The following is an 18507-nucleotide window of genomic DNA, read 5'->3' as shown; positions in this document are numbered from 1 at the left end:
AGCACAACACAGAAGGCCGGTTGTGCCAAAAAACACAAGCAACACAACTTGATGGCACTTTTTTTTTAAAAGTACATGCAACCAGGCACCTTTTATTGCTGTTTAACGTTTTGCATTATTATTATTATCATCATCATTCCATTTCTTCTCCCTTAAAAGAGACCCAAAGTAGGGCAGGAAATGCCTTTTTTGTTAGTTATGCAAGGGGAAAAAACAAGGCCAGGTTTTACAGTGCCCAAAGGATATCCTGGGATTTCCTGATTCACCTCTTGCTGTATGAGAGGCTGAAAACACGCACTGGGGAAAAAGGAAACAAACAAACCAGAGACGTGAAGACAGAGCAGCGGGCTTACTTTGAAGCGTAGTTTGTGTAGTTAAGCTGATTGTGGAGGTGGACTGGCTTTGCAGGCTCCGTGTGGAGGCTGGCAGGGACCTGAGCAGCCGGCTTGTTTTCAAAACTTCGGCGGTCGAAATAGGAGAGCTGCTTCCGGTAATACTCCTCATCCTCCTCGGGGTCATAGTGGTTTGCCCGAACAATGTCCTCGGGGGGCTTCGTTTGAGGTCTCTGTGGTTCTGGGGCTCTAAAACAAACAACGGTTCAAACCCATGTTTATGACACTTTTAAAAAAGAATATTGCCATGTTAATCTGTTTCAACATAAGAAGGAAAAGGACAATGGGGAGAGGGAGAGATTGCCGCAGATTTGGGGGTCTTATTTGTATAACTAGACTACTGTTGTGAAACACAACAATCAACATGCTATCAGCCTCCATTCGCTGTTCCCTACAGATGCAACACACTTTACATCATTTCCCCCAAATGCTAAGAATGTCAGGAGGACAAATGAATGGCCTTTAACTTCCCCCATTTTTCTGCAGGCTGCCCTTCCCTGCTGTTATTCCCCATTTTGGCGCTCAGTGATAGGCATCTGATCAGTGCTGCCCTCCCTTCACGCATGAAGATGGCATTTACCTGTACGCTGGTTTATCGTGTTCATATTGATTTTGAGAGACTGGTTTCGGACCGCCCGCTGGAGTGATGTTAGGCTTAGGCGCCAGCTCTGGAGGCTGCTAAAAAGACACAAAACAAGATTAAAACTTAAAAAGCAAACATTTTAATCACACACTTTTTTTTGAAAAAAAGAAAAGCTTTGAAATGAAAGCCTTGTTTTCCTGAAGAGATGGGAAATACAACTTGAACTCCTAGAAGCTATGTCAGAAAGTTTTAGTTGTGAACATAACAGCCTGCAGTCCTTACTTGTTTTACATACTGCTCTTTTGTTGGATATTTGAATTGTTTTATATCATTTATATAATTAAATTAAACCATCATAAGCTGTATCATACAAAAAAACCCCCAAAGTATCCTCTGATTGAGAAGCTATGCCATCCCACAGAAGCAGCCACACCTTTTCTCTCCAGGTCATGGGCCCTGACAACTCTGTGTGCCTTATAAGTCTGTGAATAAGGACTTCAGAGAGAAATGAAGTGCCGCATGGAGGCCTATGTGCGCTTACCTTGGCTGTGGGAACTTCATTTGAGTCCTTGATTTTTTCCAGTGACGACGACCTTTTGTTTTCAAACATTTTGACCCTGGTGAGCACGGACTGAGGCTTCATGGCTGGGTCGTCCTCCTCCTCGGCTGGTTGGATAGGCAGTGGTTTACTGTTGGAAGGCAGAACTTCGGGTTTGCTTTGCAAAGGGAGGGGAGGGTTGGGAGAGAGTTCGTACTGCCCCGCCTTTGCACCAAAGCCTTGCAGGGGGGCTGCTTCGTAGCCCGGGGGTTGAGGTTCAAAATAATGCTTGGGTTCGGGCGACCTGGGCACTCCAGAGGGGTAGGCCTGCTGGCTCTCCGGCTTGTACCGCCCTCCATGCACTTCGTATCCTGCCGGAGTCTGTTCTTCATACCGTAGCTGCGTCATGTTGAAGCTTTTGGGCTCGTAGCGGGGCCGGCTGTCATAAGCCATTGGAGGGGGCTCCTCAAAGCGCGGCTGGGAGGCAAAGTAGCCCCGTTCTGTGCCCTCGTCCGCGTTTTGCCGGGGGTCAAAGTCTCTGGGAGCCTGGTTGTCGTACGGAGGCCTGGGCTGGTAGGGAGGCTTCTCGTCGTAATAGGACCAGTGGTCCTCGTAGGGAGGCACACGGTCCTCGTAGTGGAGGCGGGGGTCGTAGCTGCGCGAGTACTGGTCCACATAGTTGGTGGAGTCATACCTGTAGGCCAGCGGAGGCTCATACTCGCGGTTCGGCTGCTTCTCCACATATGGGGCTTGCGGTTCATAGGCCAGGTTTGGATCTTTCTCCTGCCTCTGGACCGGCTGCTTTAAGACATAGTTTGCCCGAGGGGGCTCCTCGTTGATGTAAGGCTCATTCCTGTACATCTGTAACAAGACAGCATTTTATTTTAGAAGGATTTCACAGCTGGAATCACAGGGGTGTTGTGTGGTTTCCAGGCTGTATGGCCGTGTTCTAGCAGCATTTTCTCCTGATGTTTTGCCTGCATCCTCTAAAGATGCCAGCCACAGATGCAAGCAAATCGTAAGAAGAAAATGCTGCCAGAACATGTCCATACAGTCTGGAAACCACACAAAACCGCAGAGAGCATTTTGTTTGAAATGGAGAAAAAAAGCAGCTGGGACTGAAAAGAATTCTGTAGCACTTAAGCACCTAAATGTTGTAATTACAATTGTGTATGGATTTTATCTGTGATATCCAAACTCCAAGCCTCCGCTGCCTCAGCCAACATTCAGGGCTTTTGTGAACTTCTCTGCTATTTGCTTTTATTCTCATCACAAAATTTGGACGCTGGCTGAGGATTTATTTGGGACTGCATTCACATTCTACCAGTAAAAGGAACCATTTCTAATGAAGTCTAAGAACACAAGAATGATTTGGAAGATGGGTTGCACCCCACCCCCTGAAAGAAGCATTCAAATAACAAGAGATAGTTGAAATAACACATATATACATTATATACAGGAAAAGCTTTGAAATAAAATGAGCCTGCGACATCTCTGGATTTATGAAAGTTGTTTTCCAGCAGCGATGAGAAATGCAATTTGAACTCATGCACATGTACGAAACGAAAGCCAAACTCCCTTGCCCCTCCCTCCAAAAATGTTAGCGTTTTTTTAAAAAAGAAGAAGAAATGCTGAAGCACTTTAGATAGTTGGAGAAATGATTGTGGGAAGAGAGAAATCATACGGGAGCCTTTAGTACGGGGCAAAGCAAATATGATCAGGCGAGAGCGTGCCGGGCGCATAGCAGTGACTCCCCATGCGGCAAAGGTCTGGGCCCCGGCGGAGGTACCTTGGTTGGGTCTAAGTGCGGCGATAAGGATGGCTGCTCAGGGTCTCTGAGCATTAAGTGGGGTGCCTCAAGGCTGGGTGTCCTGAGGGGCCCGGGTTGTGGCGGGTAGTGGTTGTAGGCGTGCATGCCAGGCTCCTCCAGCCTGAGGTTGACAGACGAAGTAGATAAAGCCGGAGGAGGGTTTGTTTCCGGCGATGGGGAGAGGTAGGGGACCCCAGGCGAAGTCTCTGTTTTCTGCAAATGTTTAAAACAGAGCCATTGGATGGACTTCGTTGTTTGTTTGTCTGTTCTTTGATAAAACTGGCAGGGTCCTGCATCATAAAACACATCAAACCACAACTACCCCAGTTATCAGAGTGTGGAATCGTGCCTAAATTAGAGCTCGGAGGAATTCCTTTTGGAGGATGAGGACTATAATTATCCCCCCTAAAGTAATATTTTGAAACTTTGCTATCAGCTAAGTGCAGTGGATCCTGTTGTGACCTGGAGACTGGAACTGTTTTCAGCAAAAGGAAAAAAAACTTTATTCAGAATAAAATGAAGGTTAAGCGATTTTGTACCCGCTCCCTTTTCCTATTATGGTTGTGATATCATTTATTTCAGACTTCCAAGAAGATATCCAAGGTGCAGAACTCAATTCTCCCAAAGGGATTCAGCACTTTGTATAGCTTCTTTGACACTAGTCCAGAACCTGGAGGCATTCACTGCCCGGCTGACATGGAAGCCAAGAGCCACCACAGTATCAAGCATTCAAAGAGAGGTATCTGTTTGGAGCCTGACCTAGGAAAACAGAAAAAGATTAATTTTCATTCATTTTGGGAAAGCTGATGGCTGCAGCTCAACCCTTACAAAAGAAGTACTGCTCTTTTTCAACTTGATTTCTGGATGGGAAAAACAACCATCTCCTGCTACTATAAAAGTGATAACTTCTTTTAGGAAACAGAAAAATTCAATCATTTTTGTTTCATTGCCTTCATTTTGAATACAAAATAGTAATTAAGCTAACCACATCTTATAAAAGGGAGGTGGGATGGGGCAAAAGAGGTTTCCATCTTCTTTTTCAAACCCTTACCGGCTGAGCGGTGCTCGTCTTGAACCCAGGGGACTCTATCCTGTGGTTGGGCTGACTCTGAGCCTGAGCGGCGTACGGAGGATAGGTTTGGTTCTCGTGATGCACTCCGGACGAATCTTCTCTCACGGGCTCAGAAGACCGCGTAATGGCCGACTCGGGAGGAGTCCCAACCTCATCGTTGAGGGTCTCATCCAACTCTTGGTCCGTGTAGGCCCCGCCTTCTGTGTCCGTGTCCTCGTAGTCCGAAGTGTGCCTGCTGTCCGTGCTGTACATGGAGTACTCGCTCCCCGGAGCCGACAGGTAGGACAGGCGGTCATCGTGTAGGTCAAGGTCGTCGCTGGTAGCACCATCTGCCTGTGTCAAACACATCCGATTCAGGTGTTTATAAAGGGAAAGCCCTGCAATAACCTCTCAAAAAGGACATCCTTCCACCCAGAAGCTCCGTTTAATGAAAGACCATTCAAGGTGTTGAGAGGCACCAGCCAAGGCCTTGTTGACATTCTGACCAACCAAATCTCTATGGACAGATTCTTACTTCCTGTTACCAGATTACTGATCAGAGCCAGCTGCTCTCCCCATTTTCTCTCCCTGCTTTTTGTTGGCTAGAAGATGGCCTACCTCTGCCATAGTCCCCACCTCTGCTTTCCCCACTCAAGGAACTCTGTTGCAAGAATGGGAACCTCAGACAGTAATTAATGAGCCATTGTTCTGGGCCCGGCTTAAGCATTTGTAATCTAATTAAAATACATTCTTCACCATTCTTTGCCTCCTTTGCTCAGCAGTAGAAGATGCAACCATCATCCATCACCTTGGACACAGCACAAAACCCGGAGCTTGTTGTTTTGCGGAGAGTACCCTCCTCCGCATGTAAAGCTCACAATTTCAAGAATGTAAAAAGTTAAGAATCTGGAGGTTGGTCAGGTTTATTGGCTTTCTGTCTCTTACCCTGAAGGATCAACACTATTTGAACACTCACTAGTCAAAGCCCCAAAGAGCTTTTAACACAAGGAAACAAAACCAAAAGACAGGCAGCTGTCCAATGTTGCCACAGTCAGAGGCACAATCCAATCACCGTTCGCTTTCAAAAGCAGACTCTGCCAAGATTGCATCACTATTATTTTGAGCTTTTTGAAAAAATTGTAACGCTCGGGATCCACTGCTATGCTAACTGAAAGTCCTAACTCAAAAAATAACCTCTTCAAATTCCTAACCTTTTCCTCCATGCTCAAATTATTCTCACATAAACCTTCCCCATGATTTTATATGTAACCCAGCAGCAATGCAAAGGAAGATCTTTGTCAAATGCATAACACAAAGTGAAAAATTAAGGTTCCATACCTTTCCTTCCGAAACCCACACTAACTGGTTCTGCTGTTGCTGAATTGCTTCCTTAAGAGCTCCATACCAGCCATCGTTCATTGAATTCAAGTTAATCGTGGCTAAGAACAAAAACAAACAAGGCGGATCCAGATAGCTTTATGAAATAAAATCACCAGGCAAAACACTCATTTTTCCAGCCTGTTATTTTCATCGTAACAGTATTTGCGGGACCAATACCTGCCATTTCATCCCAAACATTTCCTGGTCTACTCACCTGTGAAGAGGTGGTGGTTGTTTTTCCGTAGTTTGTGGGCTCTCTCATACAGTTTCCTTGCGCTTTTCCGTGACTCCGGACATAGCCTCATCCTCATGGTCTTTACACCCTGCTTTGAGTCGGGGTTCAAGAATACCACGATGGGATACCACTGTGCGTAATTGAGGCGGTCCACTGCGTTCGGAGTGACATCCAGGAGCGCATGTTTGTCCTGAGAAAGAGGAACGATATAGAGATGAATGAATGAAGACTCTGGAATGTTGAGGCACTACGTACACAATTTATTTTCATAGCATGCTTTGTTTAAGATCCATGGCGTTCACTTGGAAAGATTCATTCATTGGGACTTTGTGAATAAAATCAGAGATAAAGAAAGCCTAATAATGAAGAGACTGATAGAGGGTTAAACATTACAATAAAAAGATAAAGGACATATTTCATACTTGCAATCTGTCAGACTTTTAACATTTACTGTAACTAGACATTTTTGAGCTCCCAAAGACAATACAAGGAGCCAAGGTGTACATGGCTTAAAAAAAAAAGAATTGCTAGGTGAAATTCAGTTCTCTCTTGAAGTGCAATTTGCAAAGTGGTGAGCATTTTTTGCTGAGACAGAGGGCTTTCACTTGCAGGTCTTTACATGCCAAACCACACTTATTTTGCAGGCTTAGCAAGTGGCCCGAAGAGGGCAAGATGGATTTCCTTTTCATTAGCAAAGAGATGTGACAGCTTCAAGATGAACATATTTTTAATGGAGTCCATTTTTGTAGAAAAGAGCCCACTTCATCAGATTGTTATAGTTATTCTGTGTGTGTGTGAGAGAGAGAGACTGTGTGTGTGTGTGTGTGTGTGTGTGTGCATGTATTGGCCATTCCATAAAAGGGGCCAATCGAAGTTGTTGTTTTTCTACTCTAGTATTTTTTTAAGTACTGAATTCACAGAATCATAGAATCACAGAGTTGGAAGAGAATAAATTAAAATTAAAACCCCTTTAATATCACTTACACACTTATCTTAAAGTTCCACGCCTAGTGGTATATAGAGGGGCAGACATTGAATACTGCATTTTATGTTTTCATCTGCTAGATGTTTCTATATCAGTAACAGCTATTGCACGAATGACCATTCATTCTACATTAAAACCCCCTCTGAGTTCACTATTTGCTAACACAGCTAACCATCTAAAAAGGCATGTCAACAATGGCTCCTATCAAGAGGGCAACAACCTATTTTGCATTTATCACACATTTTTAACATTTGTGGCTACTCTGCTTATAATCCTGTTTGGTCCAGTACATAAGGTATTGTTTATCATGCTTGTCAGACTAAAAAAGATCCACAACGTAGGTGTCCAAAACTTACTCTGTCAATGATCTGTTTTATTGTGTGAAGCCGAATAATGCCCGAACTACGCTGATCTGTCCCAGCATCCCTTGGTTCACTTTCTGTTAAAAGAGGAAGCAGGTAAGTGTCATCCAGAGGTACATGTGTGTGCAAAGCATTCAATAACCCACCCCTGGGATACCCTTTGGCTTCCGTTCCGGTTGTGTAAACAGACTTCAAGCCTATGCGGTTACAGCCACACAGTGTGAAGTCAAATGAGGCCAAAGGGCAAACATAGGCACTGGCTCTCAGCAGGGCATTAGGAAATCTTTGAAAATCTAGATGACAGCTAGATTATTACAGACCTTCCTTTAGAAGGCAATAAGATGAGAAAGTAGTCAATGTGCACGCTTACTTGCAATTTGGTAAATATCTGGTTCTTCTCGGGCCAGCTTTTCTCGCGCAACGTCCGCAATTGGTCCGAAGATCGTCACAGGCCTGAGAAATCCAGCTGGAATTTAAAGATAAATCTTCCTAAAACAACAGCTATCAAATCAATCCCTGATGCCACTGTCTTATGTGTCAATAGTAATGTGTATGGTATGGGCGTAGGCTGATTTCAGTAAGCAGAACTGTTAAACTAAGTGGGGCTCATTTCCCCTGTTTTCAACTGTGGCCCACCTTCTCGAAGGACAACTCTTTCGTATGCGGGGAACTTGGTCTGAACTGGCTGGGCCGAAAGGTCTTCCCGGCTCTTCCGCAAGTTCCTTTTTGAGCTGCGCAGGCCACGGAAACGCCAGAAGTCTGCACGGTCCCCACCTGCAGTTTTTGGGAGGGTGTACTGCACGCTCGCCAGCTGCTCGGCTCTGCATGAAACACACAGTAAGACAAAAAAATAATATTGGAAATGAACCTTGACATTAAGGAAGACTGCAGGCTAGTTTGGATATTTGGTCTCACCCGCAGGCCCTCCCTGAGATCCATTTCTCCAGCTCAGTTTCCATTTCTTATTTCTTATTCTTCACTTGCTATTCAGCTACGATTATTATGATTATTGTTCAGTAACACAGCATCATCAAATATACATGGCACACTACAATAGAACAAGTAAAAATAGGTTCTTCCAAAAGCGTACCATCTGAAATATACATCTGTGTACGTACACACACACAAGGGAAGGCGGAACAACAAATCACAGAACTGTCTAGAACTGCAGAGCAAAACATCCAGATCAAACACAGAAAGAAAGAACAGCAAAACACCACACAATATAATACAAAGCAAGCTGACAATGCAGGTAATCAAAATATACATGACTGCATAATAGTTTAAACTAAACCCCCAAAAGCTTTGGAAAATAAAAATAAAGTTTCCAGTGCTCTGTTTTTATGATCACAGCAAAAACAAATCCTTACAAAAAAGTTCCTCTGAAACACCGTTCTGGGAATTCAAGATTTCTTGACAGACATGCTCCAAAGCATGGGGCAATTGCGCATCTGCCAGAAATCCTAACACCTGGTAAACTGGCTGGGATTTCTGGGAGTTGTAGGCCAAAACACCTGGGGACACCATAGGTTGAGAACCACGGTTCTAGATGTTAATGGACTGCAAATCTCAGTAATCCTCAGCATTAGTTTTTCCTCTCCAGCTGGAAGCTGAAGTTCAACATATTTTGGATGATTGTACAATTCAATGCCATAAAATAGCAATGTTTCAGTGATCTCTTCCAGATATTATAACATGAAGTGGGTTTCAAAAAGCTTGGTAGTTGAGCCAAATAAATTCTGCTTGAAATGCCACTCTGAAATACCTGTTTTTGTTGGGAATAATGCCTCTTTCCACTTCTTTATGGTTCTTGCCAATCCGAATTGCCAGCCAGGATCCCAGCTTGCCATTGTATAATGTGTCTACCACCCGGAACACCTCTCCTTTGTTGAAGCTCAGGCCATAGGGAGATTCCTTTTCATATTCAAAATGGGTCCGAATATAGAAAGAGTCTCCCACGTCTGACTCAACAATGCGCCGATAAACTGCAAAGAAACAGAACAAACAATGACTGATGGCGTCCAGAAGCAATTATAGAATAAGGAAAAGATGCTTTGAGAGTAAGAAGTAATTTTTCAATCCCTAGATTATTTTATACCTGACAATGCCATAAGATGCAATTCATAATATTTTGATGCTGCCAAAACAAAGCTAGACTGACAGACTGGCTTGCATTTAATCCAGAACATTTCCCTATAGTCCTACGATTCCAAATACACTCCTGTGGAACAACTGAATCACTGAAACACTTTAGTCTGAAGGATAACTCACTGGATATTTCAAGGGCCTAATTTCTTAGATGCTTCAGAAGAAGGCAGGTAGAATCAGATGATGAAGCCCAATTGAGGGTCACGGTATTAAGAGGCCGGGGTTAACGTTAAAAAATACATAGAAATGACCTATGTTAAAAACTAGCTGCATCTAATGAAAAATTAAGTCCTCATTAAATATTAAAACATTAAAATCCACCCACTTATAAGCATTAAACACATCCACACACAGATATAAATGAGCATTAAGCACACTTACAGTGACTTTTAATGCCATCTAAATCATTGCACTGAACTCCAACTTGTATAAAAAGGACCACTCCTCTTTCAACCAACACAGGACTGTAAAGCCAACGGCCTTATTTCTGACTACCACCCAGATTGTTTTATAAAAATCATTCTTGTCCTTGCATGAAAGGAATTTTGCTTACCGTCTTTCTTCTTCTGTGCCAAAATGGTTACCTCTTCCCCTTTGGGGAGGTCAAGCAGAAACAGGACTGCTTCCTCCCGGATGATATTTGTGAAGTCAACATTATTTACCTGATGAACAACAACAACAAAAAGGTTACCAAGTCACAAAGCAATTTTAAGAACCCCCTTTGGTTAGCACTGCTATGTGAATATCTCTTTATGGCATTTGTCACAAATTATCAAAATAGGAGTATCACAATCCATTTTTAAATAACAGATGTAGCTTTACCCTGAGAATCTGGTCCCCTTCTTCCAAGCCTTCTTTGGCAGCAGGGCTGTCCTCCAAGACGCCGGCCACAAAGATCCCCACGTCGTTGCCCCCAGCCAGCCGCAAGCCCACGCTGTCCCCTTTTTTGAATTTGACAAGCTTCATGCTTGGCCTGCAAAGATGAGGAATTACGTGGTTTTAAAAAACCCAGTTTATGAGTTCTGTTGATAAATGGACATTTCAGTTCTCCCATGTGTAAACCTCAGCCCTATTATTGCCTGTTCAAAGCCTTCTGTTCTTACAGAACCTGAGAAGAAAAGTGATTCTGCTTTATAAAACAAAAGACATCCTTGTTTTGCTCAAAAAATCCCCCCAAACGAGTTTTCAAAGAAGGTTTATATCTATTTCCAATTTTACTGAGAGCCTGTGTGTGTGGCCTGTAGGAAATCCTGGGGGAAAACATTGGATGCTCCAAGTTTCTCTACCCCAGCAACAGTTTAATCTCTCAATAATGGACATTTCTGAATATTTATTCTGTTCAAATCTTCCTGTGAAAAAGATGAGGCCTTGGACTGGCATAAGCAAAAGATCCATTACCGAAGCATTCCGTCTTCATGTGTTGAATTTGGCAAAGGGCCGTCGGATGGACTGACAGGCAAATCCACATCTGGCTGCCCGGCCTGAGCATATACTGGCTTTGGTTCTGTTTGGAAAACACAGAAGAGGATTATGTGGAATAATACATTGGAGCGGGACATAAACACAGTGTGGCCTGGCTAACTCTTGCAAGACATTCACCAAGGTCTAGAAAATGCCTAAATGACACACCAAAGTGATATAGAAGTAGCTGAAAACCAAGACAAGGATGTTGTTGCTTAACCTGCTGGTTAAAATGCTTGAGATTGGTCCATTTGGGGTTTCTTAAAACCAGATGCTACCTGAACATTTACCTGGAAGAGGTGGGGTCTGCTTATCATTTCTCTCCGTAACAGATTCTTCCACGGCTTTGGAGAGGGAGGTCTCTTCTGCATTCTTCACAGGAGTAGAGGCTGCTCCTGGCTTTGCTATTCTTTCGTCATCTCTGCTCCGGAGACTAAACCAAGAGAAGCAAACATCTAATTTTAAAAGCTGCAGGAACAATTCTATTAAGGAGACATCTACTTGTGTCCTGCCTCTTGCCCACCCCCAGAAATGACACAAAGGTCTGGCAAATGACTTTTTAAAACCCCACAAGGCATGTTTTATTTACACGTGCTACCTCCATTTCCCACGGCTAGATGGCACCATTGCTTCAATAATGGTGAAGGCAGAGTGCCCAACACATCTACTTGAATCAGGACTTGCCGATTAAACACAATGGCCTTTTTAAACAGAGAAAGGGACAGACCTATACTAAAAGCAATTGAGTCCAAGAGACGACTTCAACTTCAACCAGTAAGTACCAATGCTTTTATGGTGTGCTTCTACTGCAAGGTGATCAAAGAGCGATGCTGGAGAGCCTAGTGCCAAACCCATAGAGATGTTCTCTGCAGGCACTTTCCAAGTCCTCCAGATTTGGACATGGTTCTGCTGGAGAAACGAACATTCACAAGTACTGCTGTACCTAAAACCTCATGCGGCCTGACATGCAGAAATCATCTCCTGCCTTCAATTCCCTCGGTGGAGCTATCTGAGGTCAATAACACAAACATCTCCTTCTCAGTCACACCGCTGGCCTATCCAAGCTCTGTGTTGCCTATTCTGATGAAGCTCTCCAAGGACTGGGGGAACAGGTCTTCCTATGTCAACATTTCTGTCTTCTGGTGTGGAAAATGGGAATTCAAGTCTGTGACCTTTCTCCAACATCTCACTCTACCACTGAGCTGCCATTCTTTTTAAATATAAAAATGATAGTATCTGTGTTTGAGATCCAGAAGACTGTCCTTAACAATGAACTTAGAATGAACAGATATCACAACATTCTCTTGGTAAGATTTATTTTGGGGAGGCCTAACATTGCCTTCCTCTGGGAGTGACTTGTCAAAGACCCCCCCCCCCCCCCAAAAAGTAGGTTTCTACTGCTGAGAAGAGACCTCTTTGGGTCTCTTTAAGACAGAAAAGGGGATGATAATAATAATAATAATAATAATAATATAATCTCCCCGACTTGTAGACCAATCCTTAAACAATTAAGCTATGTTGGGTTGATATCAATTGCTCCAAATCCAACTGCTAGTTCTAAATAGAATAGACTTACTGAATTTACACCAACATTGACTTGTTATCTTCCCAATAAGTCAATGGTTCTCACTAAGTTGGGATGAGCAATTCGATTCAGGCCAAGGAAGGTTTTTGTGCTCGAATAGGTTTCTTGCGTCTCATGCGCAAGCGCACTGGCCGTTGTCCTTAAATTACTCAACGGTTTTAAGAGATTTCTTAAAATATTGAAGCACAAGAATTGCTTTTCGAAATGCTACGTTGTCATCCGCCAGCCTCCTCCCTCCCTCTCCCCCTCTGCCCAGCCACAGCCTCATAATTATTTGATGTTATTTATGTAGAGAGGATGACATTTGGACACCATCACTTCACAGTCCACTTGCTTTCATACCTTCAATCTATCAATGTGAGAGAAGTCTCCTGGCAAGCAACCGCATGACCAGACTCCACCAAGTAAACACCTGGACAGCAACAGCAATAACTCCCCACAAATGGATGACTGCAAAGAGGCTGACTGCTGACATATATCGCTGGCATAGGAATGCGTAGGAATGAATCTAACTTAGACCAGGGCAGACTGTATGTCTACTTAGCCCAGTACTGGACTTATTAAAAGGGATGTGGCTTTTCAGGTTTTGCAAGTTTTTGTGTTTTTTCTCTCCACCTGACAATTGAATTTGAGATGCCAGGTATTAAAGTATGGGCATGCTATTACTACCCACCAGTAATGGCTGATACCCATCAGGGCTGGAAGGACAGGATGCCCATTAATGTATTGAGCAGGCAGAGCCAACAAAGGTGCAATAACACATGATTTTACAAATGGTACAAAAATACAATACTCTCAAATCTCAAAAATAGTATTAAAACTTTCTTATCCCTAGAATGAAGAAAAGCATGTTATCGAAGTTTACACAAAACTGTAAAAACTCGATGCACCCATCCCAAGTTTTGAACTTTCTAGTAATTCAATTCATGTTGTTTTTTTCTCTCCAAAAGAGGATTCAGGAAGTGTCTTGACACTGTCACTGTTCCTAGGTAACAGAATGTTGTGAAAAATTACAGCCACATTCCCCTTGAGTCATCAAAGGTGTTATTTCGCTGCGCATGTGTTCTGCTTTTATTTCTCAACATCTGTGCTGTGTCAGGAAGGGACCTTTTTTTTTTTTAAAGGATGCTTAACACCGCAACATTTTAAAATAACCTTCAGTCACACACACAGAAAAAGGGTGAAGTCAGCTTCATGTTTGTTTCATTAGGGGAGGCTCGTCTCTTCGCAGACGCCTGCTGTTCAAAACACACACCCTTCCGACACACAAGGCATCAGTTTTATCTCCCTGCGCTTTCAGAGCCTTTAAAAAGAAATGTGAGTGACATCCGGGCCCCGTCCACTTTCTGCTCCTTTCATAAAGCATTAAAATCTTGTGGGAAGCTTTACTTGTCACCTTCCGAGACTAGCAGTCAGCAGTTTTACAAGGAAGCAAAGCTCTCTCCTGAAGGTAGGGCTGCCTTTGCAAACTTCTGAGGGGGAAGAATACGGACACCTGGATCGATCCTTTTGGACACCCGTTCTGTGACAGTAATCTTACTGGAAATGTTCCTCCTGACCTTCAAAAACCTCAATGCATTGAGTTCACTTTATCTGAAGGGCAGCAACAAGCTCATGAACCAACCTGTTTGAGAAGACCACTGTTTACCTTCCAACCTTATCAAAAGATTGGCAGGAATTGCCCCTCGCCCTCTGGAATTTCTTCCTAAAAGACTAGCTTATCCATATCGTTTTGAAGAGAGGTTTAAAACTGAATTTTAAAATCAATATTTGGGAGCTGCCTTGTGAGGATCGTGGCTTTAGACAATCCAAGAAATAAAGAAACAAAAAAGTTCAACTCCAAGAAAGATAAGCGCTCTAAAATAACAATGCCATCAGAACAGCTTGGCTCAGCAAGACCCAGACTAACTATCGCAATAGTGGACTGCTTCATTATTCCTGATAAAGCACCCAACTTGGAAGCTCACAAGTGGAGCCCATAAAGAAGCACTGCGGGTAATTAGACAGGTCAAGATTTTTTTTGTTTTGTTTTTTTTTAAAAAGAATGATCAATATTTTAATTTTATCTCTTGCTTTTCTTCCAAAGGTAGCTAGCCATTTACAATCAATAAAAACCATCCTACAACCTGAACAAAATTGTAAGAGAGAGGAAAAAAAGTCCAGCAGGAGCATAAAAATACAATGCCATAATTACAGCAATTAGCAACCAATTGCTAAAATAGACTATCTTTGCAAGTGAATCTCAGATTACTATATTAAGGCTTGAGCCAAGTGCCTAGCAAAGATAGCCCACTGTCGGCATTCAACAGTGTCTGTGCTATTTCTAAAAAGGCTCGGCTTATGGTCAGCTTCCTCCACAATGGCATCCTAACCACAGTCTCAAAATACTTTAATTCAATGGGCAGCCCACCAATTCGAATCCAGGCCTCCCTCACCCTAATAAAGTTTATCTTGTTGTTCTTGGTTTCCACCAGGGAATTTATTTTGAAATTATTCATTCTTGTAAGCAATTTCTGAAATGCTCCTGCAGACAAGAATAAAAAAGAGGCTGAAATTGACACCCCTTGTCAATACTTCAGTGTGCATACACAACACAAGGACAGTGAACATCCAAACTTGAACCTTGTACCCATCATGCTACAGAAATGCCATTTTCACCATGGTCTCTGTCCACCGAGTGACACCATACACATAGACACAAAATACAAGGCAATTATTCTGCATTTCTCAGGTTGGCGCTTGTCTGTGCTTGCCATGCTTCTTGACGTGTCGAACGGCTGCATCATGCACCTACAGAGTTATGGTGCCATGCACCATAACGTACCAACCCAAGCGGCCAACACTACCTTTTTAAAAACAAATCCCAATAAAAAAATAAAAAAGAGTACAAGGCTACCATCACCTGCCATTGCTGGGCTGCTGTGGAGAATGTCTGGAATGGTCTGAAGGCTCTGACCTCTGGTCAGGAGATCGTGAACGACTGCGGCGGGGCCTGTCATGGGATCGGTTGGAATGATCGGATGCCAACGACTGAATTTCTGAAATGTCTGTTAAATAAAAGTTGGATTGTTTTTCAATGAGATGACTCAGAATTCAAATTATAATCAAAAGGATGGCATGAACCTGCCCCCAAATGGAAATAAGCTTCTATGGGCGTTACTATATGAAGTGTAACTGGGGCTGTCTCCACCCCTCCTTTCCCAAATAATTTTCAGTATTCTAACACATAGCTCGGCACTTTTGGGGAAACCATGGCAATATTAAAAGTGTGAGGTTATGAGGAGCAAATGTTTATACCAATTCAGATAACATCCCCACCCCTCGCTTTCTGTTCTGGCCCATTCCTTCCCCCATTCCATCCCCTCAAAGGGAAAGCATCGATACTCACCATCTCTTTCTGAAGCATTAGCCGAATGAATGCTATCAGAAAGATCTGGGACATTCAGCAGGGTTGCTCGTTCATCCCTTTGAACCACCATCTTCAACTTGCCCTTTGACCTTTCTATTAGGGTCTTGGCATCTGTCAATGACATATTTTCCGTGACTGTTCCGTTTATCTGCAACAGAGCAAAAGGACTACTGATAGGCACCGAATGGGAAGTTAAATGGCATCTTTAAAGCTGGGGGAAGGGGGAAAGTCTCTAGCCCTGCTCTGGCTTTCAGAAGTTACTGCTATTTAACAATAAGAAACAACAACACAAGATGATAAATCCTACAGCACAAATTAAACCGAAGGAGATCCTTGCAAAACAGTCTTACAAAAGAAAAACCAAAGAAAGAGGAATCTAGGCATTTATTTTCCAGAATCAATGGCCTCCTTTGGACAACTGACTTGTTTTGTTTATTCCTTTTCCAGAGCCAATATTCAACCCACTTGGTGGGAATCAAGCTGACTTGACTAATGGATTAACAAATTAGAAACAAAAGGTGTCTTTTGCATGTGGGGAATTTAAGCTTGTGATTTATTATTCCCCTAAATTATGGAAACTGGAGCTATTTATGGCAGATACTATAGAATATATTTCAGCTGAAGGAACTGGCAAAACTACCTCTGAGTATTCCTTGCCTAAGAAAGCCTATGAAATATGTCCACGAGTGACTTGAAGAGGTGTTTGCACTAGCTGAATAGCCACAGCTACTATAGTCTGAGTGAAGCTAAGTGCTGAAAATTATACAGCTGGTTTATGGCCACAGTGATGGAATGGCTTCCGATAAGTTGCACCACTGCTGTGTCTGAGTACCTTCCAACCCCTCAAATGGGACAGCTGCAATTTGCGTTCATCATCATGAAGGAGTGGGGGAAACCACCCCAATGCCTTAACTGTATCAACAGGATTAAGAGTTCTGCCAGGGAGATGCTACTCCAAACTGCCAGCAAGGGAGGAATATCTGTCAGGCGGGATGATTTAGCTCACAGAGGTGTCTTCCACGTAGCCCACCTTACCAGCATGACTTAGCAAACTCTGCTGCTTTCCCATATTTAGTTACATATTTAGCCTTTTAACAAATTCTATTCCAGTGATCAGAGCGGGAGGAGAGAAGCCCTTCCAACTAATCAACTTTCTAGGAGAGAAGTTACTTAAAATTCTAGATGATTCTCTCTTTCGCTAAGCGAAAAACAGAAGGAGGGAGGAAGTGAGGAAGGGAGGGAGGCATTTACTGTACCTTTAGTACAACGTCACCTTCCTGAATGTTGCCGTCTCTCGCTGCCAGACTATCTTGGGATATTTCCTTCACAAATATGTGGCTGGCAAGGCGCAACCCGTATTCTGTGGCAAAAAGAAAAACAAACAAAGAAATGGTGAATCAAGACCCAAGCTTTGGGGTAGCCTTCCTCCTTCCCCTTCCCCACTGCCACAATTCCTGAAAAATGCACTTTCCCCAGCTCTCAAACTATTATCTGGAGCAAAGGGCTGTCTATTGTGATTGACAGCAGCTCTCCGGGATTTCGTGCAGGTTTCCCATCCTTCAAGAAAAATACACTCTGTGCAAAGCGGCTTTTATTTTTGCAAACTTAATTTCCTCCCAAAAGGAAACCTGAATTAGAAAAGGTTTTGTGGTAGATAACCAGTATTCTCTCTCATTTAGGATCAATTTTTTTTTTAAAAAAACTGGGAATTTGGAGAACATTCCTGTACCTGCTGCTGCTAGGGCTCTATCAAGATGCTAGTCTTGTCCTCTCTCGTTCTAACTTCATCTTAAATTTATACATCCCTCTGCAGTGATGGAAAACAGGTTCGTGGGTGGCTCCGTATCATGAAATGTTTTGCCCCTGCGGTTCTGAGGGCAAACTGAAATACTTTCAAGTGTTTTGAGACATGCATTTTTTATGGAGTGCGTGATTCCAGTACTACTGAAAGCGGAGTGTGGCTCTTTGCACTGCTGTGATAACTACAAAACCGAGCTCTGCAAAGGACAACGACCTGGAAGATTGCCATTTGATCCAGTTCTACCTTGCTTTAGCCTTTCGTATCACTGGTATTGTTTCATATTGTATGGCCTGACTGATTCTGTTTATAGTTTTAGATACTGTCGCTTCCATTTCAAGATCTATGACCACAATAAACATACAGTGGGCGCTTGGTATCTGCTGGGATTTAATTCCAGGACCCTCTGTGGATATTAAAATCTATAGATACTCAAGTCCCATTATTAGAGTGACACAGGCAAATGGTGTTCCTCGTATGAAAACAAGGTTTGCTTTTGAGAATTTTTTCTTTTGGGGGGATATTTTCAGGCTGTGGATAGTGGAATCTGTGGATGGGTAAAGAGATAACCTTATTATTCTATTTAGAAGCATGGCACTTTGGGCCACCTAAATATGCTGAAGGCATTAGATCCCATCTGATCTTGGAAGCAAAGCAGGCCAGTAATTACGGTATTGGTTCTTCGATGGGAGAATGCCATTGAATACCAGCGGAAAGGAAAGGCAAACTATTTCAAGAGTATTCTTTACCTAAGAAATGGATGGGGTCAC

General features: G+C 43.0%; 1 protein-coding gene across 13 annotated transcripts in view; it reads right to left on the bottom strand.

Moving 5' to 3' along the window:
- The window catches only part of tjp1 (tight junction protein 1), a 137442-nt gene that overhangs the window by 10249 nt on the left and 108686 nt on the right, over positions 1 to 18507 (bottom strand). For 7 of the 13 annotated variants that reach the window (XM_062963333.1, XM_062963335.1, XM_062963331.1 and 4 more), the window contains 18 exons: positions 17196 to 17299; positions 15919 to 16087; positions 15433 to 15577; positions 11236 to 11378; positions 10883 to 10988; positions 10307 to 10457; positions 10038 to 10146; positions 9102 to 9321; positions 7973 to 8157; positions 7707 to 7802; positions 7331 to 7413; positions 5969 to 6179; positions 5713 to 5813; positions 4375 to 4728; positions 3303 to 3536; positions 1517 to 2374; positions 973 to 1070; positions 354 to 581 (listed from right to left, as the gene is read on the bottom strand). In XM_062963333.1, the coding sequence (XP_062819403.1) occupies positions 354 to 581; positions 973 to 1070; positions 1517 to 2374; positions 3303 to 3536; positions 4375 to 4728; positions 5713 to 5813; positions 5969 to 6179; positions 7331 to 7413; positions 7707 to 7802; positions 7973 to 8157; positions 9102 to 9321; positions 10038 to 10146; positions 10307 to 10457; positions 10883 to 10988; positions 11236 to 11378; positions 15433 to 15577; positions 15919 to 16087; positions 17196 to 17299 (3595 nt within the window). The remainder of the gene's footprint in view (positions 1 to 353; positions 582 to 972; positions 1071 to 1516; positions 2375 to 3302; positions 3537 to 4374; positions 4729 to 5712; positions 5814 to 5968; positions 6180 to 7330; positions 7414 to 7706; positions 7803 to 7972; positions 8158 to 9101; positions 9322 to 10037; positions 10147 to 10306; positions 10458 to 10882; positions 10989 to 11235; positions 11379 to 15432; positions 15578 to 15918; positions 16088 to 17195; positions 17300 to 18507) is intronic. The other 6 variants (XM_062963342.1, XM_062963332.1, XM_062963336.1 and 3 more) reach the window with 3 other exon arrangements.

Source organism: Anolis carolinensis, unplaced genomic scaffold (assembly GCF_035594765.1).
Source record: "Anolis carolinensis isolate JA03-04 unplaced genomic scaffold, rAnoCar3.1.pri scaffold_11, whole genome shotgun sequence".
Lineage (NCBI taxonomy): Eukaryota > Metazoa > Chordata > Lepidosauria > Squamata > Dactyloidae > Anolis > Anolis carolinensis.
Note: the sequence above shows the minus strand (reverse complement) of the source record. Positions and strands in the feature narration are given on the sequence as shown.